Below are 27,258 nucleotides of genomic sequence, written 5' to 3' on the forward strand. Positions count from 1 at the left end.
CGCTGTGGTTGGTATCATACAGCCCCCGGCTTGTGGGGTCAGCCCCTGTGGGTCCTGCTTTCCTGACAGCTGGGCTTAAGCATTTGCAACATAATTATCATGAGCAGCCTTCACTCGTGAGGTCTAGATTGTATTTCATAATATAATTTCCTTTTTGTTTACACTTAAATACGGCAAATGGCTGAAACGATTTCAGAATGCTTTTTAATCGAAAGGAAACTGAAAGTCATCTTGGCATTGAAACTTGCAGTGTTGCCTTAATGATAGCTTCATTCTATGAACCCTACTGTATAGCTATGATTACACTAATTTACTGGGAAAAATCTGAATGGGGCAAGCGCAGAGATGCCAGCCTGTCAATCAGATCAAACAGAAAGAATCCAAGTATTCCTTTCATCTAGAAGGCAGAAACTTCTGTATGGTTAGCATGAGAAACGACAGTATTTCCTCTTTCTGGAAAAGCTTCCATTTACCTTCTGGCTAATAGAAAATATATTTTTCATACTATGACATTTTACAATTTCTTGTTCATCCTCTTCTCCCCCTTATATTTCAATCTATCCATTTGTTTTGTTATCTCACACATTTCCTATAAACTTAATTTCCAGAAGGGGATCATGTAAATGAACAAGGAATACTCATTTTCCCCTGTGCGGGAAAATAAAGCCCAAAACAGAGTGCTCCAGATCTGAACAGATTAATCCAAACCTAAAGAAATTTCAAGGCCCTGCTACAGAACAAAAGCTGCATTGCAGAAATGAAAGCCAGAGCAGGATATGAAAATCACTTTTCTTGTGTAGGACACACTTCAGCATTTTTTTAAGTAGATCTGATGCTTAGAAAATATGTGCATCTTTTATTATTATTATTTTTTAAGCTTTAAAAATCAGAACAGTTATCAACATATTGGAAATTAATTCTAAATGGGTGAAGTGCAGTATTTTGCAAGCCTTAAAAAAACATGCTTTTGTTCATTTTTCTCTGTATGTGAATACTTCCTATGAAATCTCTCAAAGAGTTGTAAGTTATCAGTCATAAAACAATACAGAAGAGTTTATCATCTCAGGTTCAAGATATATATTTTATTTTGTACCGAATAACTGACAAAAGCTGTCCTGGGGACCTACACAGTTTTATAACTTACAATGCAATAATAATAGTCATCTGTACATTGAAGCTGCTTAGTTTTCTTAATTTTCCAACATTTATGTCTTATTATATTAAAAATATAAATTGAAAAATTAAAAAATGAAGAGTGTAAAGCTTAAGAGAATAAAAAATGTAATAAACCCAATGATTTCTATAAAACATGGCCACAATCTCTAAACCACTGGATGCTGTTCTGTAACTCTTGATCCACATGGATATACCAGCACAATATTTCAATATTTTGCAAATCACAATTGGAAACAAATATATTACTAAACAAATATTCCAATACGAGATTTTTTTTTTTCCAACAAATTTATACATTGAAAGAATATGTATATGTATCACTGAATTTCTGGTGAATTTTAACTTTTATATTGAGGGAAAAATGTTTGGTTTGGATATGAAAATAGGTAAAAATATTCCAAGTAAAGCTTGCAGTAACTGTATTCAATGTGCAATGCAAATTCTTTCCCCACTGAACAATACACAGTAGCTGTCTTTGTTGGACATAGACATCACCACTGTGGAGTATTAATGCAGCAGTCTGGTAAGATCAGGAATTTGGAGACGCTTTTTAAAGGCAACATTTGCCTCAGGAAAAACGTTTCTTCAGTAAAAATCAAAATAGCAGCTAATTTCAGTGCCAAAAATATGATAGAGCTAAACAAGTTTTACTTGACTTTCCTATGACAATACAACATGTAGATTAAGTATGATAGTAAATAGTTATGTAAATGTACACAAGAATCACGTGAACTGCACGGAAACCTAAGCAGAACCACTGCCCAGTGTTATCTGTTTGATCTGATCAGAATTTGATATCGGCTTGCTGCTATTTTCTCCACCTCTGACTCTGAATACTTCGTTGCGATAGCTCGGCTGCTTTGCCAAGGTTACATGACATACACTGTTGAGTACATAGAGTATTTCTATTTACAGCACCTTCATTACTGGTACTATGGTGATAATGATACTGAGGCACACTGATTGGTCACTGATTCTTTCCTCTGCTGATGCTCTGTATATCACAACATTTGGTTAGCACTGTTAATAACAGACAGCTGAGTTTGTTTTCTCAGATAGAGGCAAAAATATGAAGGAATTATTCCAACTGTCTCTGCAGCATTTTTTTTTCAACTGCTCTGCGCTTGAGGCTGTGCTGTCTTTGGAGCATACACGTCATTCTTATGCTGCAGAGAAGGAAGAAAGTGATGTGGAAAAACCTAAACCTTTCATCTGTAAAGAAATTAAGGCCACCTGACGAAGAGCAAGGAGTCTGCTAATAACCAACAAGTGGGCAGTATTGAGGACTTATTTTCTATTGGAAAACCATACGGGAAGCCCCCAGCTGCTAAAGCACTACACCCTGCTTAGCCACTTGCCTTGCTGTCAGGTATTGTGCAAAATAAATTCTGCAATCCTTGATTTTGTTCTGAAATCCACTATTAAAAAAAATATTCAGCTTTTGCAGGAAAGAATCTTTACCTAGGAACACTGTGCACTGTTGCAGTAGGATCTGTGTAGCGTAGATCACCTGAGTATTTGTCATAAACTGACATGAGCTAAGGTTCTGGATCTGTCGATTTTTGGCAAGGAAAAAATGCACTATAGTACAATCCTACTAACATTGATCCACACCGTTACCCTCACCTGCAGGAGTTATTTCACCACAGAATACTTCACACTAACTGCACACAACTTGGCCATTCATACTAGCCTTTCACGGTAAGGCCTCGAGCTAGTATCCTGAATGTGGGAGCAGGAGGAAAGAATGTTTTTAATTAGCACACAACATTTAACTTGTTTTAGATATTCTTTCTCAGACACCAAATAGAAAGTAACTCCAAAAAACAGCACCAATTCATCTACTTGTCTGAAATGCAAAAATATAATTACGATGCGAGCAAACAGTTGAAAACAAGTCAATACCACCCTTTCATCTCCTTCTTAGGCTTAATAATTACCTTTCAGTGAAAAGCTACAAAAAAAAAAAAAAAAAAAAAAAAAAAAACAAAACCAGAAGCCAGCGTAATAAGAATTAGAAAATAAGTGCATAAACAATATCAGTGCAGCAGCAAAATATACAGTCATGTTAACTTTCCAATTCAACCCATTTCCAACATGTTTGTGCAATACAAGTTGACCACATACTGGCCAACGCAACAAGCTTCTTTTTTTAATATTAACTCAGTCATTCTTCACTTAAGCTATTTCTGCTTGTTTTTTTTTAAAAATAAAATGAATTAAATACAACTCTCTCAAAAAAGACTGTATTTTATAAACACAAAATTATGGTGCAAACAAAGTAAGAAATAAATACCACACCCTTAATGACAAAAGGAAATCTGAACTGGTTCCTATGGCTGAATTTACAGGATGGGAGGGTAGAATTTTTGTAACATACTTTGTTAAATACTGGCTTAAGTCTCTCAGTATTCCAGAGGTAAAGCCAAGCAGCTGGGAGGAACATTTTGTCAGGATGTTAAATTTCGCTACACTGTAATTGTGATAGCAAATTTTGGATACAATCAGAGGAACCATAAAAAGTCTTCTTGATAGGTTGGGCTCTGTGCTTTGTGTTCTTCTTCTCAACCTTCCCTCCAATGCCAGAAGAGTGGATTTGAATCCAGGCTTGTCAACGCAGCAACAAGGCAGGATTGTGTGCCGGCTCACTGGGAACAACCCGACCCCTTGTTGCACCAACTCCGCTCTGTTTGCATTTTCTTTTACGTTGCATATGAAGATTAGGGGTAAGGAGAAGGCTTAGAGAGACAGTTGAGAGGGGCACACTGAGAGCTGGAATGTGGCTGCTCTTCTGCAAGAGCATTAGGACTGAAAATTGAAAAGAAAAGAGAAAAGAGTCTTAAAAAACAAAGCAAGCTTTTCATATGCGTATGTAAACAGTACACCAATGGAAATAAACTCCAGACGGTGATGAAACCTCATCTCTACAGATGCATCCTCAGATACACAGTACAGATAAGGAAATCCTCAGTGCACAAGCGTTCAGTGACACCTGGACATATACATGAAATGCTGCAGATATTCTGCTTGCCAGTTCATGTATATAACTGCTTTTTGCATGCCTTGATGAAGAATGGAGAAATTAATGCATGCGCAAAATAAGGAAGTGCATTTAAAGGGCAAAGTATAAGTGTCATTTTTAATGTTGAGTATTAAAATTTTTTTATATGCAACCAGTTAACTGTTCTAAATGAAGAAAAGTCACAGTTGGGAAATCAGGTTTCATCACTTTGTGAAAACACGGTCTCTTACTGAATGCAATCTATCAACTATTATGTGCATATAAACATAGGGCAATCATCCTCAGCAGGTAACATAACCATTATACAGCTTGTAATTCACCACTTCCAAAGGTTCTTATTTTTTTTCAGTGTGCTCCTTGAATCCTCTTCAATTCCATAATATGACTTGATTGTTTTTCCATAAAGGACTGCTCTGAAAACAGCATGCACCCCCTAAACCTCTAAACGTGCACAGATGCATTTATAGGCAGTGCACACCATCGTGTAACACAGAGAAGTCTGCACTAGCTTTCAGCAGGCTGGGTCTGGTACGAGAACAGCCTAGCTGTGGCAGCACCAAGATAAGGTCCAGTTGCCAGAAGAACACCTCACTTCTTGGTGCTGCAAGGATGGAGATGTACCCTTGGAGAGCTCCAGGATCCTCCTCTAGAAAACTTCACTTTCTCCGTTTTGCTCATTTAGAGCTAGCTCAGTTAGCCACACTACACTGGGACGTGCAACGCAGGCCCAGCTTCGGTTCACGTCTGCTATGGCTCCTCAGCCATGGGCTGCTCACTTTTACAAGGGTGAACGGCAGCTCATGGAGCGAATGGGGAGTTGAGCAGCAGCCACTGATCTTTCAAGGAAAGCACATGGCAAACGAGAATGCCAAAACAGAATGCAAATAAATACAATTTATAAACAACTGCAGTACTTATATGTGACTGGGAAGATTTTTTATTTTCTTAAAGTCTCATATATTTTACAATCTTGGAGTTATTCCAAGCTCAGCAGTGTGTATATGGTAAAGCACAATCATTTATGTTCCTGTCCTCAGGAAAATTGCTTTTTTCATTTTCCATCCTTTAGAAACCATTCTTTTGCATATTATCTCTCTAGTACAGACTATGAGAATGTTGAAAGGAAAGCAATTAGTCTACTGCTAAAAATGAATTAATCTGAAATGCCAGAGAGATTTTAAAATCTGCAATTGGAAATGCCGGAGGTACTGCAAACATCTGTAGTTATACATATAGCATTTAAAATGAGGAAAACAAAGAAATGACATTGCATTTTTTGAGGAGAAAAACAACTGTCTACCATCGGTGTTAAGAAACTAAACTGGAATAATTTTTTTTTTCTCTCTCAAATTAGAGGAGCTTAGTAGATCATGATGACAAATAGATAGGCATTTATAGCTCAGCAGGATTTGAGAGTCCTTGCACCACTGACTTATTTGAAGATCATGAATTTACACACCTTAAGTTTGATTGTTTCACATTTACGCTCCCAGAGAGTAGATGGCTGACTTCAGAATGCCTGGTCAGCGTGGGTTGCAGGTGCTCTGCTCCTCTCAAGTTTTGCTTTATTCTCAGCTCTGTATGTTGTTCAGAAAGTACTTACTGCTTTTTAGGACTATGACTCCTCAGTTTCTACAGCTCAGATTTAGAGCACTTAGGCATAGGTGTTAGACTAAGTCTAAGTAAATAGACATAAATATTCAACAGAGTATTTTCCTGAATTTTAGTAGCTGGATTGGTTTAAACAAAAATCTTGAGAGAACATCAAAGAAACATGTCTTCTCTAGGCATTTCTTTCCATGATTGTAATCTTTCTTTCGTTCTACTGCATTGCACAGCGTGCAGATACAGACACAGCACCCGAAGTGGGATCTGAATGAGATCTTTGCCTACCATGCTCAAATGAGTGTGTCAAAAGTCACTGGAGAGGGACCCAAAGATCTTTATCTACTCTAAAAATTTTTCACCCATCAAGAGCCAGCTCCAGGCTTCAGCATTTCTTACTTTTTCAAGATAGGTTTAGGCAAAGCACTAAAGTCTTTAAGAGAAATAAAGTGAATTGCAACTTTAGGGTCGTGCTTGCCCTACAAAGGCTGCGCTTCTTCTTCTTGCTCGCCCACCTCTTCCTTCGAAGACTTCTGTGGTTATCAAAAAGGAATGGAAAATTTGACATGCATCTTTCATTTGCCTTTCAGGGCTTGCACCTTAACTTTTAAAATAAACAGCACAAGATGTTTATGCTTCAGGTGAGAGGACTGGTGAGGAAACGGCCATCATTAGGATTAATTATGGGCAGAAATGGCCTGAAACAGGGCCTCTTTGAAAGGTAAGATTCACCTGTATATATTTATGCCTACTCATATTAATGTTCTGGCACCACCTTCAATACAAAATCAGTGCCAACTGAAGATATTGTCATACAAACTGTTCCACAATCTGCTGAGATTAGGAAACACTTTGCTTATCATCCCATTCATTTTCTCAGTAATTCTGTGTTGCTTCTCACTTTGAAACACAAGCACACTTCTATAGGACAGAATAAATATGAAATTTGCTCTCACCATTCCCTTTTCAACCAATAATAAACATTAGGGGCATTAGGAAGAGAAAAAATAAATCATGAGGTTATCAGTACAGACACCTTTGCAGCAACATATATATACCCTCCACAGAGTATTTATGCTAACACTCCGTTGTTAAACCATCCTCTCACCGGGAAAGCAATATATTGAGTTCAGTAAGAGAGATTGCCACGGCAGTGTGAGAACAGAAAATGCATCATCCACCAGGCAGAATCAGCAAGTGACACACGGCAAGCAGCGCAAGAGCTTTTTATGGTGAGGTGGCAGCAGGTCCTGGAGTTCAGTGATCAGGCACACATGGAAGGCTGCAGGTCATAGGGGATGGCAGGTGGAGTAAGAACACGAAACAAGAGAAAGGCAAGGAGGAACCTGAAACTGCTGGCTATTAACTGGGAATAAGTGAGAATATTATTATGGTCCACACATAGGATAGGTGCTGCTCTTAAAGCACGGGTTTTAATAAACATTTTTGTAGACCTTTGTATAATGGCTGGTATCATTTGCGAATCTAGTCATTGAGTTGATGAAGGTCTGTGTATTTTTTTGTTAGCATTATTGTCTGTTTTCAAGCAGTTTTTGCTCCCGGCACTCAAAATGCAAACACGTATTTTTAAAATCAATCTGATAGAATCATGCAGAGTTCATCAGTGTTAGTAAGTGCGCTTTCCTTTCTTAAAAGTGTCATTCACATGCAATATTTTCTAGCATAGATTGTAGCTATAACAAGTCAGCACAGGGAAATACAAATGAATTAGTGCTATTTGCAGAATGGAACCATTTTGCATGCAGTAATATTTTATCTTATTTTTATTTATTTCCTTTTTATATGAAATGCCTTATAAAATGATGCACATTAATTTTATCTACACTATTGGTATTTTTTTATAGTTAACTAGCTACTGTCTTTTGATAAGGAATAAGAGGTTTTCACTAGATCAAATAGAGCAGAGCTTGAATACAGCCCAAAGACACACCCTTTTAAATTTTGGATTATAGGAATGGGATTATATTTTAATCTTGTTCACTATAGTTTATCAGACAGGAGACTACAGGTGATGGCAGGAGGAGTGGAACATGATGACACTACCCAGCAATCTCCTGGATCTGCCTACGTTTGCTTGCTTGCCACATGATCTTGGATCTAGAAACTGAGGTGATGCATGGAAAGCACAGTTAGATTTTCATGCAATGTCTAATTAGTTTACTTGGAAGAGCTTTTCTCAAGAGAATCTCCAGATCAAATTCTAAATTAATTATTCAGACAGTGAAAAGACTGAAGTTGATGTTCCTCTCGCATCAGCACTGAGATCTGATTTGGCCTGAATCTGTTCTCAGCTTATCCCGTGTGATTCACGAAAACTTATACACTAAAATCACTGCATTTTCATAATTACTAGATAACTCACAGAGATAGACAAGTCCCATTTAAAGTTCAGTATAGATAATGAATTAGGTAAAACTCTCCATATGTGAGATATATATATATATATATAGAGAGAGAGAGGTGTCACATTACTGCAAGAGTGATAATAGAGACTTAAAAAGCAAACATACCTCTCTCTTAAAATGGGTGACTTTAGGACAGGGCACAATTTTAATCTGCATCATTTGGGCTCGTTGCACAACTGAGGACACGTGTGTTATATTTTAGGAATGATCAGAAGATCCAGAAGAACATTACAGTCTCCTGTCTTCTTCCTCTCCTGGATTTGGTAAATCTGAACCTCAGCAAATCTAAGTGCTTCTTTACATGCCTTTAGATTTGACTGCAGATTTCATTTAAAGCACTCACGAACTCATGCCATCATGGTGACTTCTATAAACTCTATTGCTAGCCTTCACTGCTTTAGGAGGCTCTGCAGCTATGTGGCTGAGACAAGCAAGGCATCATAGGTAACTCGTCAAAAAGCAGTGGCTATTTTCACTTAACCAGAGGAGTATCAATCCCCTGATAAAACTGATGGCCATTTAAAGGTCAACAGTTAAACTAAGCATATGGTACATATTGTGCGTAGGATGACTGATTAAATTTCTGAAGTATTGAACCATGCATTTAATTATGACTACTATTTCCTATGCCGTTCTATTTGGTTTGGAAATGTGGCATGAAAAGCTTCTTGAACATGACTCTCTTGTCCCTGAATTATTGATATTGAAGATATTGAATCTTCCTACACTCAAAGCTACTATCTAATGCTATTACCAGTATCAAAGATACTAAAACACATCTAAAACACAGCAGAAAACACTTTAAAGGGATTTTAAATGGACCTAGTAATTTCTTTCATTGTGCTATAATACTCCAAACTGATAAGTGGTACTTACTGTTTATAAAGAACTTTCACAAGTTTTTGATTACAAATATTATTCAATATTTATAATTCCTGTATGTAGTAAATAATTTAATAATACTTCCACATACAGGCAATAAGAGGGGCACAAATTAAGGTGCTGTCTCAAGGTCGCTGAGGAGCTACCTGTGACCTAGCAGAATTTGTGCCCAGTGTGACTGACTGCAAGCAATATCACAACCACCACCCAGCCTGCTTATTGCAGACTCATATAAGCCAGAGGTATCAGTGGGGAGGGGGAATTTCTTTGTTATTTAGATCACATTAGTCTGTATATATCAAGCTAAAAACAATTCAAGCTATTTCAAATGAGAAGCTATGTTCATAGATGAATATATACACAGAATATATAGAGAACTGATTTAAAAAGTATTGTGAAGTATTAACTTTTTTTTTTTTGGCCTGATATGCTTTATTCAACTGTCTCAGAAGCAGATTTGGCCTTTGTACTGCCCACTGCAGTGGGAGAGAGTTCCCTGCATCAGGAGAGCAATCTGCCTGCTAAAACCCCTCCAGTGCCTTTAAACTACTATCTTGTAAAATGAGAGCCTGCAGCTAACCCTAAAATCAAAAGCCCCTCTACTTAATAAATTTATCTAGCAAGAAAATAAAATCACTATTGTTTGACACCACTGAGAAAATGTCTGAATACAAAATAAATACAAGTATTGCAAGATTCTGTTTTGCATCCTTGCCCATATTTTTACACAGCTGTAGGTGCCTGTATTTTGTGATTCATGTCTATACTGTCACTGCAGAATTACCATCACCCCTCAAGTTGTTAGAAGTTGTCCAGTAGTGAAGACTTATACAGACGGGAAGGGCTTTTCTATAAGGAAGGCAAGGGGAGTTGCAGACTTGCTATAACATGCAGCTATGTGCAAAGAGAAAAGAGTTAGTTGAGTTTACCTGACAGTCTGGCAATCTGGCCCCCTGGCTAGTTGTGAGCCGTGTGGCGGTATGGAGGCAGCAGGCTGCTGACAATCTACAAGAAACTGATAAATTAGACATATATACAGAGAGATTACAGAGCAAGGGGTTAGTAACAGTAGAACACAGGCTATGCATCTGATGGAGAGATTTAGTGAGGAATGTTTGCTTGGTTCCTTATCTGACAGAAATACTTTTTTTTTTTTTTTTTTCTCCCTGATAGTAATAACAATAGTTGTTGGCATCTTTCTCTCTGCAGGTAGCAGCAAAATCATTGTTGTGTTTTCTAAAGATTGGCAAATGTTTTGATTGAACTGACGGCAATAACAGGTCATACTCAGAATCTAGATTCAACCTTTATATCCATCATTCTTCTGCAGGTGAGGAATACAACTATTTGCCTTACATCTAATATAAAAAGGGTCAACAAAGCTACTCCAAATTTCTCCAGGGATCTTATATCTTGCAATTATAGATGTCATCTTATTATAGTCCTTGAGGAAAAGTTTGTAAGAAGTTTACATCTTCTAAACAGGGCCCATGAGATTATTTTGTATATAAAAAGGGAAGAATTGATGCAGCTGGTTTTCACTGTTTTGTCTAGACTATTTTATCAGTTCTCTGGCAAAGCAGTTTTCACACAAATCACTTGCAAAGTTATATTGCAGTCCTTAATTTAATAGAAGCAAGGCCAATTAATCCTTTGTTGCTATGTTTTTACCATGATATTTTAAATATACTAAATAAAAAACAACAGTTTTAAATTCTAAATTATTTGAGGAACTTCAGAAAAGTGTTTGAACGAGACACAACCCTAGCTCCTAGCTCACTAGTCCTAGCTAGATTTCAAGATCTCAGCATTTGCCTAACTTTCACCACATCAGCCTGGCCCTCCATGATAGAAATTATGTGCACTTCCAATGGTCTGCATGATTCAGCCTGTCCGAAAGCACAGTTGTCAGGGGCCTTTCAGACATTAAAGTCTATGGATGAAATTCTAACCAGCTGGAAATCACACGGACATTAGTTTTTGTCTCCACCAGCATTTGCAGAGCTAGCAACCTCTCTGACTGCTACAGCTTGACTCTGAACCTAACTCTTCAGGGGAAAGAACTTGCTGGTCTTAAAAATGAGCTGACTAGACCTCACCAATTAGGAAGGAATTTTTTTTTTTAAATTAGTTGCTATTTGAAGTTCAACACCAGTGACCATCTTTTCTCTTTCAAGTACATTTGCTTTCCAAAATTCACTTCTCTTCTTCGCATAACTCAAGTGAAGGGGCCTGTAGCAATGCTTGTAAAGGTTTTTGAGATGACATCAAGTGCAACGCAGAGCAGAACACCTTCATAGTGACACAGAGCCAGGCCCAGAATGCTACTTCCTAGGAAGATCTATGCTGACCTCCTGTGGGTGGAGGCAAGTGCACCCAAATCGCTCCCTACTTCCTGCCTCAGCTGGTACGTGGTGATTTTGGACTGATTTCCAAGTGCGCAGGTATGTACATTGTAAAAAAATATAGGCACAATTTCAGCTTGTACCATTGTGTCAATAGGCAGAAATGGAATAAGGAAGGACAATGCCATTCTTACACATCTTGTGATGCCCGCTCTTGGTCTTACTATGTCTTCTAGCACAGAAATACCATAGTTTGCATACCTAAGCCGCAAACAGAGATCTATCACTTCAGCAAAACAATCATTACAAGCAAAGGTGCTTGATAGGGACAGAGCCAGCTAACTGCAGAAGAGAACTTAAAGTTAAATCTTTTATTTTCTTTTTAATTTCTTATTCTAAATTAACTAGTTTGCAGCAATCCAAGGCAAAGTTGTCCCTGACGAATTATAGAAAGCAGTCAGTGAGAAAAGGAAGACTGAAGACTGGGTGATGAAGTGGTGTGGACAGGTTTCATAAATGAAGAGGAAATTGTTCTGACAGGCTTTGCCAGAAACAATGCAAATGTCTGATTTATGATCCTATTCTAATATCTCAGCCATCCTGCAAACATTTTATGATAGGTCTTCATCTGCCAGATTTAGCAGAATGAATGAATAGGGAGCTAGACCCTGCAAACATTATGCAACCTGAATAATGACTATTTGATGTGAGCAAATTCCCTGGACTTCACATGAAAGAGCTCTACTTAGCATCAGCAATACTCACAGTCTGGCTCACAGTGTGCTATATCAGTATGAAATTTAATGATCTACATGGCTTTAAATGGCTGAATTTTCCTCCTACATCCTCCAGGACTGAAATTTGAGGATTATGCTAGGAAGAGCTAAGCACAACGCACATGGCTTAAACATATACATTACAAATTCGAAAAGATTCAGAGGCTTAGTTCTACTCATATTCAGGCAGACGTGCTAGAACTAAATTTATTCCTTTTATATTTAATCCTTTCAAAGTTTGGAGGATTTGTTCCTATCTTCTCTAATGACATGACAGTCATAAAATGACTTCTTGTTATATTGTGTTTAAAGGTGAAAACTGCATTTGGTCCTCTCGTTCTGCTAAGGAACCCCTGCCTCAATCAAGTAAATGATTGTTTCTTTCTGAAACGTTCTGCTGAAGATCAAGAGTTTCAAAGATGTCTTTTCTGAGCCTGTGGTCAATGTCATATACCACAAAGACAAGGAAAGAAAGATACGCTCTCCTATACTAGGAGAAAATGATTACATTGGAACAGGCCTGTTCCTAATATTTTTCAACTGAGGGAGTGCCAGTCAAGCTGTTGAGTGAAAGGACAGTTTGTCATCTATGTAGAAGACATCTGGGGAGCAAATACAGACTGTACTTTCTTGAAAGTCTGCAGAGATGAACATCAACATAATGGTTAATAAAGTTTTTAAAAACAGACTATCTCATTTCTCTCCTCTCCAGCTGCTGTGAGGAAATAAACGACCACAGGGCAGGGAATCGTGTAACTGATCTCATGAAGAAGCCTCTTATGGAATCCTGTGAATCTACAACAGAGACACGAAATTCCATGAGCATTGCACCACAGAGTGCAAAGAGGAGCTATTCTGCACAGAAGTGCCATATCCCAGGCTTCACTGAATTCAGCAAGACTTGAAACTATGCTGAGTCAGGCAGGAAACACCTACAAAACTCAATGTAGCATCTTTTGGGACCTAACTCTCACTACTGGGCCTGCTCATATTATTCAGTTGCTTCCAGTTCAGCCATTTAGCTAGTTGTAGACATGCAACAGGCTCAGAGATTCCCTGTCTCACAGATTAGCCCATGCTGATTTTGCTTAAGTATTTTGTGCCCAGTCCTAATTCAGTTAATCAGCCCCTAGTGTAAGACCATTAAGAATACCAGACTCATTAAAGTTACCGATGTCATATGAGGACTGAATGCACTACTGCCGCTTTTCTGTTTTTCCTGTTCCTCCCTCCGGCTCAGGCCCCAGGACAATGCGCTTCCCTAGTGTCACAAGGTGTGCTCTGCCCTCCGGGCTAGGAACTGGGCGACTCTGCTCAACACAGCCTTGCTGGGGCCGGAGAGAGAGCAGGCCTGCTGCTGACACCAGCAATGTCCCCAGTAAAAACACTATGCACAAGCATTTTTAGTCCCACCTGCTCGACCCAGCACAATACATGGGAACATTTCAGTACGTTTTGGCACTTACACTCTGCTCCTGCTCTCCTCTTACTGCTGTCAAAGTCCAAGAGTAGCATGGAGCCCAAGGCAAAGCAGAGGGGATGCTGTAGATGGGCAACTGGCATTTAACACACTTTTAACTGTGTCTAGTTATGCTCAATAGAGAGCATATTCTCTTTTATCTGAAAGGGTAAAATTGAAAGTCAAACAACAAGCCAAACATGATTTTTAAAGGGACTGAAAGCTCTCAACAAATGCTTTTGGCAAAAACACAAAGCAAGATTAAGGCTTTTTCAAGTCTATTAAACCAAACTTTCCTCAGTATCCCAATGAGCAGCCCAGACTGACAGAAAGGCCTCCCGTCCTAGCTATAAGTTTTGGAGTATCCACAGCAATAACATTTTGTGTCATGCTACCTAGTGTCAACTGAATTCGCCAAACGATGTTTAGGAAACTTGATAATATCCCTTATGAAGATTTTATTTACAATTTACTTCAAAAGAGTAACTGTCTCCAATTATGTGGTAATGAATTGCTTTTTTCCTTGAGATGACAAGGCAAAAAAGAACAAATGTTTAATGGGAAAGAATGAATGGCTAATAAGATGATTCTAAAGTATTGGGCAAAAACCATATCAGTAGTCTTCTGGTTGTGGAGAAACATGTTGAATCACACTCTGCAAGTCATATAAAGACAATCTATCAATCAATTCTCTCTACTAGGACACCAGAAAATTAGGGAAGCTTTTACACTCAGACATGTGATATGCCAAGAAGAGCCAGGCAGGCGGTACTAAAACATTTGCCCATTTTGCTGAGATGAGAGAATTTTTCTAGCCATGTCTTTAAATCGTACTTTGACAGGCTCACTTTTTATGACCATGGAAAAAAAAAAAGATTTTTTTTTTCCTATGTATATTGTCTTATTCTTTGTGAGGAAAAAAAATCTATTATTTGACTAGCTGGTTTAATTTATCATTTTTTAACTTCTGTTTTTCTAAGTAATGACAGAAAAGTTTTGACCTTCTTCAAGCCTAAGAGGAACTTAAAGTGGTAATGGTTATCACAGACAGCAGCTGGTGAGAGGACAGCTGTAGTAAAAAAAAAAACATGAACAATCGCACATGTCAAAGACTAGAAAACTCCCTGTTCCGGTCTCCAGGGTCAGTTTAGGTCTGGAAATAACACACAACTTCTGCCTGTGCACAGTCCCATCTAGCAAGCCCCTCATATGCAACACTGGAGCAGCTATATGTTTCTGCAGGATGTTCCTGGAAGGGGCAAATATGTTGGAGCCACCACCCTGGTTGTGTCCTCCTCTGGAAGCAGGACCGACTGTGGCTGTCCTAGCAGCAAAGCCAGCAGCACACAGGGAGCATGGTGCAGAGCCAGCCACTCTGGTTTGGCTGGCATGTGGCAAGCAAAGATCATCCAGTCCCTCAAAATACCTTAGCCAGGTGCCAATTAGCTCCAGCACAGGCATTTTTCAGTACTCAGAGTCTCTGGGGCTTCTCATCTGTCTCGATTTTAGCTTTGCTCCCATTAAGCTGAATAATGAAGAGTTGATTGGAAGTTGGTGGATAAGTTGGTCTATTTACGCTTCTGGTGTAAAGGTGGCTTACTGTGAAATCAGTGCGTCAAGTCTTGCAGATATCCGTATCTTAAACATGATGCTCAGAGAAATTTGGTTCAGTAGATTATCTCAGTTTGCAGTTGTTTCAGGGGTGAGCAGGGGGAAGGATTATTCATGACATATATTTTAGTCTTCTAAAAATATTTGAAGAATAAAGGTTAAGAGGTGTGAATGTGCTGCTGAACTCCCATTTGCACATACAGCAGAAGGAATCAGCAATACCTGTATACTGTACCAATAAGCACTACAGTAACAGGAGGATGTACCTAAGATATTCTGTCACCCCTGCATGTTCTTTTTTCTTCTTCTACAGATTGTCCAGGAAAATCCAACTGTCCCTACATTCCCAAGCTTTTGACACAAGCCTCTTTCTTCTATCAGGTGTTTGCTTTCAGAAAGAAGCTACCTACCTAGCGAAGCCCATAAAAATCTCATATTTCTAGACTGAATTCTTGGCCTGACTGTCTGAACAGGTCCTTACAGCTGCCTCATTTCTTACATTCTTACAGATGACTCCAGCTTTTCAATATTCCAGGCTCCTCCATCTTCACATGGTAGTGTTACAGATAAATGATTTGAAAGGTTGTATTTTGGGAAGCTTAGCATATGGCATTATTTCTTTTGAACAAACTTCTCCCTCTCCTTTGTATGAAAAGCTTCACTTCTAACTGTACCACCTTCTTTGCACTGTTCTCATAAAATCTTGCTCACAGAAACACTGTGAATGATCTACCTCCACAGAAATTACTAGTGTAACCCTTGCTTCTCCTTTCAAATCTGTGTCACTAAGTCATTCTTATGTCCCCCACCCCCACTGACTTTTCTCGCTTTTTAATCTACTGCCCTGCAGTGGAGCACAATACTGATTTTGCTTTATTTTAATTGACTTGATTTTTGCATTTCTTTTTATAGCTGAATTGTCCTCAACCTAAAGGGCTGTCTCCCTCATCAGTCCCTGTGCTTCAGTGATAATGTGACTGATAGTTCAAAGTATTACAACAATGCTATATGTCAAACTTGTCCTCTGCAGTAGGGACAAAAAAAAAAAAAAAAAAAAAAGCCTTCCTAGTCCCTTCCTAGTCATTAACAAAATTAGTAAAACACATTTTTACTCCATTATGAACTAAGAACATAAAGTGACTTCTCACCAGCTCTGTTGTTTTTTTTCAGACTTTTTATACCATGATGCATTTATGTTATTTTCTCAAATGGTTTCTGTGAATGCTTTAAATAATTCCTCATTAAATCTACTTGGAAGCTAAACAATGGGTTAGTAGAATAGCAGAAATGGGAATGGGTAGAAGCAGAATATATATATATGCACACACACATACATTCGGTTCCTTTCTTTCATTATACATTTCACAGAAAGCACGCTTAGAAAGGTCTGATGATTCATGAAGTACTTATTCATTAAAAGAAACACACATTTTAAGCATTTCAAAAGACAAAAAGAAAGGTTTTATAAACACAGAAATCATCATACTTCTGTCTTGTGGATTATCCAACATAAGTGAAACGTAAGTGTCTAGGTTACACTTTAGGTGTATTTTGGGCCACAAACATGGCCAAACCAAAAATACTTGCACTATTTCTTGGGTAAAGAAGGGCCTGACCCCAAACCTGAAGAAATCAGAGGGAATGGCACTTTAGTAGGCTTTGGAACAACCACCATAAGGTACCACTATAACATTTCACAGCCCTACAAAGTGCAGGCAGAGAGATACTTACGATTAGAGATTAAAGAATTGCTGATGAGATTACTCCATAGATCACAATATCCCAAGGAACTGCTCTATTACAGAGCTAAAATGCCTAATTTAAAGAAGGACTCACTTCTGCTTTGCCTATTTTATGGGATGAGAAGCACGGTATTAAATATTCCTGTATATTTGATGGTAAAATCAGTAAGTCACAAAAAGACATTAAACCTTGTCATAAAAGAAGATAAAGACAGAGAACATTTGGTATCAAGATTTTAAAGAGATTTAAATAGCTGTTTTAGTTAATTGAAAATAGTGGATTCCAAAGCCCGAAGTTTTAATAGACTGCCACAAATGTCCGGTAACACAGTTTAAAGATGTTAAGTGTCACCTGTATATCTATTTTTAGAAACAACCAGAAGGCTAATGGATTATACTGGAGAACTTCAAAAAATGATGCTTCGCCATTCTATCCAACAATGAGGTAAGAACTTGGGTATGCAGAGAAAAATGTCAATAGTCTTTTGATGAATATATCCAACAGTAAGGCATGGATTTCACTGCAGTCTTTTTTTATTTATTGAAATAAATAGTTTGTGGCTTCCACTAGAAAGAAGTTATATTTTGGAACTGTTTTCATTACATGATTAAAAGTACAAATAGAAATTAAATGAACCCTCAAGCACTGCAGTGAATTCATGTCATAATAGCTAAATTATATCATAGGAGGCAAATTATATTGATCAGCATGAAATGTATGTTTTTGGTCTCATCTGTGGTATCTCGAAAACTAAATATAAAAGAAGACAAGCATAGAGTGGAAAGGTCCTATTCACAGTGGCACCAAGAGGTAAAAGTACATTTAGCCAGCTGACTTCTGAATCAGTTACAGCCAAGCAATGTCCTTGGCAAGGATACTGTTCTTCAGATTCAAAACGGCCTCCACAAGGACAATGCACCATGCTTGAAACGGCGTAAATATGTAATGCTCATTAAGCTTAGTTAAATGAGCATATCAGATGCAGGAAATGGCCCCAAGGGCAAGAAGATATATACACATATCCATATGTATGCATTGATATCACTTATTAAACAATGAACATTTATATGCACAGATATGGCATGTTACAAGAAAACACAGAAAACACAACTATGCAGAACAAAAAGTGAACACACATAATAAATTAATAATGACTGAATTACCCTTTTTGGGAAGAGCATCACATTCAGTTAAAACATACGATTTTAAAAACCCTGCTAAAAACACAATAAAACCAAATTTTCATGAGTAGTACAAGACAAACAGTGCCAATACTGCACATATTTTGCAATTGCCAATAACCTGCCTGGTTATACAAACTCAGAGGCCACTTTCATATATAGATTCATCACCATCACAAGAACATTCTCTGCGTATAAACATACAATACAGACAGAGCTGAGGACTCAAAAAAACGAATCCACGGTTCTCTAATTAGCCAAGTGGCAATTTGCATCAGACAGTGCATTTGTTGTCCTTATATTATAAAAATATAGAATTATCCAAAAAAAAAAGCTTATTTATTTATTTTAATAACAGGCATGGAGATGTTTCATGCTCCAACTGCTCTGTGTTGCTCGGATAAAACAAGTCAAGCTTATTCACCTCAACAATCAGAGTGACAGTCTGTGCTTAAGGCTTACTAAAAATGACTGGGCTGCACACACGTATTATTTAGTAGTGGTGACCGAGTTAACCACCTGCCCTGCTTTTCAAGAATAAACGCTTTAATGTGCAGATGAATCCATACTGTAAGTGAACTGGAATCCTGAATCATAGGGATAAAATTATTTGTTAACATGAGATCATCATGAAAACAGTCATCACTTCCTATCCACATCAATTTTTTCAACAATCTGTAATATTTCTTAACAAAGAAGTAAAAAATGTTAAAAAACTGTTAATGCCTGCAATTAAATTCATTTCAATAGATAACTGCAGTGTTATAGTAATAGAGGTTGGGTGACCCCAGTAATGATAAAAATCTACAAAGCATCCTCTGCAAAATTTAGGCCGAGGCTGATAATTTTCCTCAAAGGCCTTATCTCATGATTAAAAAGAAGCTCTGCTTCCTTCAGTGTTCAGATTTCTAATAGGCCTTCACTTTCAAACACAAGAGGAGCTGTGCATAAAAAAAGCAACCTTTAGGCACTAGAGTAACGTTTATAGCTTCAGGATTTAGAAATCTGCAAGCATCTCTGTGACATTAGCATTAAAGCTCAAAAGCAAAGCTGACACCTTTTTAGGCAAAATGCTCCTCAACTAACAAAAATTGTGCACATCTACAGATCTTTGGCATAAAACATATTCATCCTGCAATGAAGGAGGACAAACTCGTTATCACGAATGCTTTCTCCTACCTTTCCAGTGGTGTAAAGTGCTCAGGCTCATCTCTGGGGTCAGGCTCCAGTGTGGACGGTAGCATCAGTCCAAGCCTCCCTCAGTCATTTCCCCAGCCTCTTCCCTTCCCAGCTGGCAAGGCTTCCTACCCATGACATTCACTCTCAAGATGCTTTCTCATATCTTTCCACTACCTCAACAACATGAAGAAGCCAGAGCAGAAGCCAAGGACCTTGTCTCATGCTGTAAGCCCAGGTAGAACATTTTTGTTTTAACATAATTTTAAGGAAAAATGCACATGAACTTTCAACTACAATGAGAAAGGCATTCTAGACAGTATTTTTGAAAAAAAAAAAAATCCCCCTATAACTACTGCCCTATTGTGCAATAAGCCCAAAATTCACAACAAAATGAAAACAGCCACAGTGCATGTTCCTCATCACAAGCACTTTGTGCTGGAAGTGACTAAGCACCTAGCAGCTCCCACCTTAAATCAATGCCCCCTGACAAAAAGAAGCACCCTGCCCAGCAGACTCTCTTATTCCATGTCACATTAAACTGTGATTGAGCTTTGTCAAACAGATGAAGACATTCCCAGCTAAGTAGACTTCACAGATGATACCTCTTCCAATTTAAACAGCAATTAGCAATTTATTCTGAAGTAATTCCCTCTGAGTCCCAACTTAAAGCATTAACGCGGGTGACTGAGTATTTCATTATCATTTTTCCTGTCAGCTTAAAGAATTAATTTCTACCTAGAGATGCTATCTCAGAGACTCTATTAGGAATGCTCCATATGAATGTCTTTTTCAGACAGAATTTCTGCAAATTTTATGGTAAAATGCAAGTGAAAAAAAAAACAAACAAAAAATAGTTCTGTGGATCTTTCCTGAAAAGAAAAAACAATTTTGTATCGAACTCTGATTCAAATTGATTTGCATATAGGCAGAGAGCTATTGCAGAAATTAATCTTAGATGATTTTATATTAAGGGTATATGGTATGTACTCTTAATTCTGTATGCAGAGGTGGTAAGCTTAGTGCTCTAGCAGCTGTTGTATTACTAAATGGCTTTCCTTACACTGTCTTTATCTTCCACATTAGTCTCTTCTTCCAAGAATTAAATGCTATTCTGTAAATCTTGAAAGATACCTGAAAAGCAAGCAAACTTTCCAGTTTAATGCACTTTCAGAAAAGACTAAGTACCTCAAACAACTTATTTTTGTATTTTTCTTTCCACAAGTTTTAGAGGTATCACTTTATGAAAAGGTCTTGTAACAGCAAAATCAAAACGTTACACACCCAGCCTAGCTCTATAGAAACTATTTGAGCTAGCCTGGGTTATAATTACAAATCTGACCTCACCTAGGCTTTGAATTTGAGAGAAATATGTCACTTGTTATGGCTACTTCTCTTTTTTTTTTAATAAAGTAAAATATGACTGTATAGAATTCTTTTGAAAAAAGGAATTATCAATTACGAGAAATAGAGAATGTTTTATTATTCCAAGTGTCTTCTTGTATGGGACTTTAAATACTGAAAACTTCCCGGTGGTACATGCAAAAGAAAGTAATGCAGAAAAGTGCCTGCAAGAGTTTGTTTAGGTGTCAAGTCACTCAAGGAGGGAATATAAGGCTAATCGTGGTTGACTCTTAGTCACCTGTTTAAGGGTAAACATTGAAGACATGACTCTCTTTCTCAAAAGCCTCTAACTTCAGCTGCATCACACACACAAGGATCTTATTTCAGTTAATTTTAAGATAGAATTAGGTATGCCACACTGAGAATTTCCACGCTAACACAGAGGACAGGAGTCATCTACAATAGACTGTTTCTGATTCGTTCTTTCCTTGAAGAAGTCGGGAGAAAAATATTTTGTATTTGGGACTGTGGGATATTAAGAAGCACCTGGTCACTTAATTTTCAGGCCTTGTGTATGAAACTCTGGAAAGAGTTCAGATGCAGCTGCAAAGGAAACGTCACTTCTAAGACAGTGTTCTAAGCTCAGCTGCACGCTTTCTGTACACCTTGGCTCCCTCATGTATTTAAGGCAACAGCCACATGCGAAACAGGGCTGGAAATGTGCTGGGCATATACTGGCTTGTCCTGTCTATGAGATGAATCAAGATACTGTAAAAAAATGCAATAACAAAAGAATGTGAGAAATAGGAAGGACTAAAATCATAGGCCTAAACACAATCCATAAACAGCCATTCCAACTTAGTGTTCAGCAATACCACAGCAAAATGGAACGCACAACATGACCTGACTGTGTCTAGAAGCCATAAGTTCAACTAGAAAGTTTCACTGCTGCAGCTTGATGACAGAGGCACACACAATGACCTACAGCTGGGTGGTAGTCAACCAACTTGATTCAAGAGGAAATCAAGTAAGAAGGAACATTCTCTTTCTTGAGTGGTCTTTAATAAGCTTTCATGCTGGGATGCTCCTCTGAAGAGAGCAGTAAACAGCAATCCCAGTTTTCCATCTAGCAGGTGCCAACAGCAGTCAAAGCTGGGGCCAGAAAGGGGCCAGGGCAGTTTCTTCCAAGCAGGGTGGTCCAGAAGAAGATAGAACGAGAAGACAGGCAGATCTGCCTACTGCCTTGTAGCCTTCCAGCACAGGAAGCTAATGAAACCACGGGGAAACCTGCACATCATACTGGTGAAGTTTTCACACTGGGGGAAAATTCCAGGGCTTAAAAAAAAAATGAATGCATTTAATTTACGCTTGCATCATTATCCCTCCAATACTAAAGACACAGCTTCAAATTAAGTTGTCCTTTGCTCATTAGTGTTTAGAGTTTGGATGCTGTTCTTTTGCGGCCTATATAATGAAGAGGAGGTGGTTGCTACATCTCTTGGTTATTTATCACATCTTTAGAACTAACAATTTTGCAATGCAGTAAATTGATATTTAGCTATTTGTTAAGCTCTCTCTTAAACCATGACTTCTTCCCAACCATCAGTCTGCAGATACATTACACAATCAGGGCTCTTCACACAAAGGTGAGCAAGTCCTGGACTAAAGATCAATTTTCTTCAGCCTGACACTCTCTTGGGAAATGTGCATTAGCAATACAACTATAACTAGAAGAGTTTTGTAAATTGTATGTTGGAAGATTGCCATGTTTGGGCATGTTAAGTGTCCATCAGAAAGAAACTGACAGGATGAAGAGGAAAGAATCCCAGAGACACTGCCAATATTTAGGGAACAGATTCCCCTCTACCGGGTAGATATAGGGTAGAAATGGCCTTCCATTTCTTAGCATAATTCTGCCTTCTCCAAATCACAAAAAAATATATTGCCATAACTACTCACAGAGGCTTCTTCTGAAGTTGAGAGGGTATTGCCAGCATATTTTAGAGAGTTTCCAGAAGAATAGAAAGGAATTGCTAGAAAATTGTTATTATTTGCTTTATAAATGTTAAAGTCTTTGCTTCCCCCCTGCCTCCCTTCCCCCCCCCCCCCCAGGAGCTGCCATTTGGTTTTCAGATTGCAGAATTGCTAATAGGAATGTCTCGTTGAGCTTTTCCACATTTGTCTGTCATTTCTTCATCTGTGTAGGTGTTACTTGCATGGCATTACTCAAAGGCTGCTGTGATATTGCTGGCACTAACTGGGATATAACACATCATGGGGCATTACTCAGTTTTCCAGAACAGATATTTACTTCAGCAGAAACTGCTTTCTGGGGTTTAATCTTTATACTTTCTACTTATGCCTTTTGTGTTTAACAAATTTCCAAACAAAGAATGAAAAAATTTACCACCAGACAAATGCGTGCACATGTAAAAGATAAAAGTTCTGCTCAAAAACAGATCCTCCCCTACAGTCATTTCTAAAGAAAAAAAAAAAAAAAAAAAGAAAAGAAAATTATTAGTTTGTCTGTCAGGAGAAGAAAGATGTTGCCACCTTTGAAATGGCATTTCAGTTTGTATTTCCTTTTTACAGATTGTTCTGGGCAGATACTAAAGTTTGGCAGGAATGGAAGAACAAAAGCTTCCCAACAAGACAAACTTCATGACTGAACTTATTTGAACCAACCCTTTTCTGAGCTTAATATTGCACTTTAGAAAACCTGGGCTGAATACTCAGATGTGAGCAGGAGATCATTATCACTTAGGTTTGTGCCAATTGCTGGTTGTTCTGTCATGGTCCTCACACATCTGACTCCTCCGTTATGGTATGATTTGTGTTTTCAGGAGGGACTGCCAACACAACCACCACACCAAGTACTGCCTGGGGCACAGGGGTGCAGCCTCTGTGGATGGCAGTGCACCCACCTACTCCATGCATGGACTTTCCCCACTGCATTTGGAACCAGTTTGGGTCACTGCTGGCACAATGTCAGCTCCTGCCACACATGCCACAGGAGAAGACATTTTGCTTTCCATGTCACAACAAGGTGCCCAAATCAGATTGCATGTGCAGTGCGGGGAAGGTTCCCTGCTCTGCTAACCACTCAGCACCACATGCACCCAAGGAAAAAATGTTTACCTGGTGTGGCCACGGTTAACCTTTTTTCCTTGCTGAGACGGTGCCCATGGATGAATTCACTCATGGAAGGGGGGCCCCTCAGAAGATATGATTCTGTGGAGGCGGGATGAGGGGGGGCTCTTAATAATTTCTGTAGGTAGGTCCCTGAAGTCCTGGGATGGCTCTGATCACAAAGGGAAGGTGAGAATAGTCTTGCAGGAGATCCAAGAAAAATACATATGGAAACAAAAGAGTTTACTTTAATTACCTTTCAAAGCCTCATGTATGACAACATCATGTTAATTTGCTTAACAGGTAAAAGAAAAAAAAAATCAGTGTTGCCACCTCTTGTCATTTCCACAGCAGGACATCTTGCCTGCCTAGGAAATTCTTGTTCATATGAGGGGAGGAGGAGATGAGGTTGACTTATACCTCAGCACGCTGGAGTCGACATATATAAGGCTTCTGGAATGTCTTCTTATCTTTTGCATTGTGGCTAGAGTATACAGGAAAAGGGAAGGATTATCTAGGACTTCCATAGTAGAGAAGTCATCAGAACCATGGAGATTCCCAAAGCCATAGAGCTTTGGCAGGACAGTCACAGACAAGACGAGAACTCACTGCTTGGACAGCAAAATATTTGAATTATGAATGGCAGCCATCTCCCTTCAAAAAGTTGTTTGCACAGAGAAATTTATCTGAGTGAACACATCCATATTTTTTTGCACTGACAAAGAAAAAGTGAGTATCAGAGCTTAACAAAGAAAGACTATTTCTTTTGTGTTAAGCACTGAAATGCTCGTAGGACACAACCCCTTTTTCTTATTTCAGATGCTCATTTTACCATTTGCAATACCTTAACTTTTTATGGAAAATACATTCACGCTAATATTAAAGACATACAAGATGCACTGAGACACTGACAGAATATAGTTCAAAAACTGCATTAAGGAGGAGGAAATAACATTGTGAGTAGGTGGATCAGAACCACACGTTGCCAGGCTTTGAAATCCGTAGTCATATCCTCCCCACCTCCTTCTCCCCAGTCAAAATAGGAAAAAAAAAAAAGATATATATATAATGTTTACAATTCAGTGAAAGACTTTAATGAAAGTCTGGCCACTGCACTGTACTGTAAAGATCACTGCATGCATACCTTTTCCTCTGAGTGCCACTGCTGACCAGTAAGTTTGGTTGCTGTGGGCCCTGACTATGCAGGAGGAAAGTGTCTATGGTTGGCACGGTGGCTGATGCCTCCTCACTTACTTTAGGGCTGCCGATCTTGCTCTTTCCAAGCTTGCCTTTGCTGCGTCGGGACTGCTCGTGGTCGAACTCTAAATCCTCCAGGCGCTGGGTGAGGGCAAGTTTTTGCTGGATAGCCATGCGCAACAGAGAGTTTAGGGTCTTCTTCTCATCCTCTGCAGCTGCTAGCTGCCTCTGCATCTCATCCAGCTGCGTGACGTACTCATCACACCTGGGAAAACAAACAAAGCAGAAATCTGGGGAACTGGTCCAAGAACCAACCCTGGCAGGGAAAGCATTTCAAGGCCTCTGTTACAGAGAAAGGTTTGGGTCAAACCTTTCTTGAACATAATCCTGGAAGCAGACAGCCTTAATTCTTCTATTCCCATTTTGAACAAACTTGAAGTGTTCAAGCTTCCCATTCAGTAAGAGAATCCGTATCTGGAATAGCAGAGTAGTCTAATGCCCATGTAATGTGTTTCTAATGCACATAATAAGCAACCAGAGGGTAGGTTTGAGATTGTCTCTACATCAGACTACAAACAACAATTCTAGGGACAAGTTCCTCTAATAACTCACCACGATAATAATATCTACTAATTAGATAATGTTATTTACCATAAACAAAAAAATCAACTTAAGCAAAGTATTATATAAAAGACAAAAAAAAGGCTACTCTGAATACTTGGCACTTTGTGAAATGAGAAGCCCTTAGTTATTTGCCCTTGTTAACTGGTTAAAGGCACGGTGTTCAGGCAATGATTTCACAATGACAAGATATTACCAGCTGCTTTTTAATCCTCAGCCTCTTTTATCATTATGAAAGAAATACCCTGATTTCATTCTCTAGATATCTGCAATAGATTTTGAAATACACTATCTTTCTCATATGATTTGAGATGCAATTCAATTTAGTCTTGCTTTAAACAATGTTTACTAAAGTTAACAGGAAGAGCAAGATGTTCCAGCATGATCTTAGTCACTTTTTGAAGTAAAACAGGTTCAATTTATTAAAAATAGATCCATCTACTCAATAAAAACCAAAGGTCATTGAAGTACACCAGTAGTGAAATTATTCACAGGTAGTGGTACTGTCTGACCATCAGGCATTTGTAGCCACATCAGATGCTCTGCATAAGACTTTTTCACTTGAAATAATGCAGCTTTTGCCAAAACCTCTCTCACATGCAATTTGTACAAATCTAAATAATTTTGCAATGCAACTACAATAGTGTATTAAATGACAATTTAGCTTAATCAGCATTATTCACAGAAAACAAACATCAAAAAAATTTACTTTTCTTTCTCAAAATATACGACTCACTAAACCCTTGAAACTAAACATCAAGTGATGAAATTTGTTTATAACTTTAATCTTCTCCTTGGGAAGCTGAAATAAACTTATTCTTAATCATTCTTCACACATAAATCACATATATATATTGTACTCTTCTTTTTAATAATTTAAGTACTTTAATTGGAAGCGAAATGACTAAGCCAGCCATACGCTGCGCTACAGTTTCAGTAACGAATTTCTTCTGCAGAACCTGAACATGCATGACTCTTTAAGCTAGGAGGATTAGAGACCTTTCTGAAATGTTTGTTGGCTGAAAATCACATCTCTCTTTGCTCCAAGCTTTATGATATTTATGGATGTTTTATCCAGTTTCTTTGACAGAAACCCTAGAATGAAACTAGCATCCTGGAGATTAAATTCAATCTGGGTGAAACAGGAATGACTAAGGTCTGTGTTAGCAAAGTCTACAATTTTCTTGCAACCACATGTACTGTATCTATTAATTTCCCTCTCCCTACTCTTTCCCATTTTCCCCTTTAATTTGTCCAGAAGAAACAGAAACCTTTTTTTTTTTTTTTGAAAAAAAAAAGATTTTATACTGAAAATTAAACCAAAACCAAGGAACATCTGCCGCAACACCTGTAGCAGAATGCCACTAAAGGAACGGGCTACCTTCCTTTAGCAAGGCAATGAGCCAATTTTTTTTCCTGGATAAAACATAGGTTTTCCTCAGGCCCTAGGTTGTGTAGGCAAATAAACATCTATTTGTAAAACAGCAACTGAGCACTGGCCTTAGAATGTGCACACACTGGATGCTGTCAGGCTGGCTTCATACTCAAGACAAAAACAAGCTAGT

General features: G+C 38.3%; 1 protein-coding gene across 4 annotated transcripts in view; it reads right to left on the reverse strand.

Moving 5' to 3' along the window:
- Positions 1 to 3,192: 3,192 nt before the first annotated feature.
- The window catches only part of BICD1 (BICD cargo adaptor 1), a 170,001-nt gene continuing 145,935 nt past the window's right edge, over positions 3,193 to 27,258 (reverse strand). For 2 of the 4 annotated variants that reach the window (XM_088521554.1, XM_088521553.1), the window contains exons 7-9: positions 25,130 to 25,337; positions 10,041 to 10,126; positions 3,193 to 3,984 (exon numbers count right to left, since the gene is read on the reverse strand). In XM_088521554.1, the coding sequence (XP_088377680.1) occupies positions 3,897 to 3,984; positions 10,041 to 10,126; positions 25,130 to 25,337 (382 nt within the window). In that variant the 3' untranslated portion in view covers positions 3,193 to 3,896. Of the gene's footprint in view, positions 3,985 to 10,040; positions 10,127 to 23,884; positions 24,076 to 25,019; positions 25,338 to 27,258 lie in introns of all 4 variants that reach the window. The other 2 variants (XM_088521557.1, XM_088521556.1) reach the window with 2 other exon arrangements.

Source organism: Tinamus guttatus, unplaced genomic scaffold (assembly GCF_059628265.1).
Source record: "Tinamus guttatus ecotype Peru unplaced genomic scaffold, ASM5962826v1 Tinamus_guttatus_pri_ptg000125l, whole genome shotgun sequence".
In the NCBI taxonomy this organism is placed as follows: Eukaryota; Metazoa; Chordata; class Aves; order Tinamiformes; family Tinamidae; genus Tinamus; species Tinamus guttatus.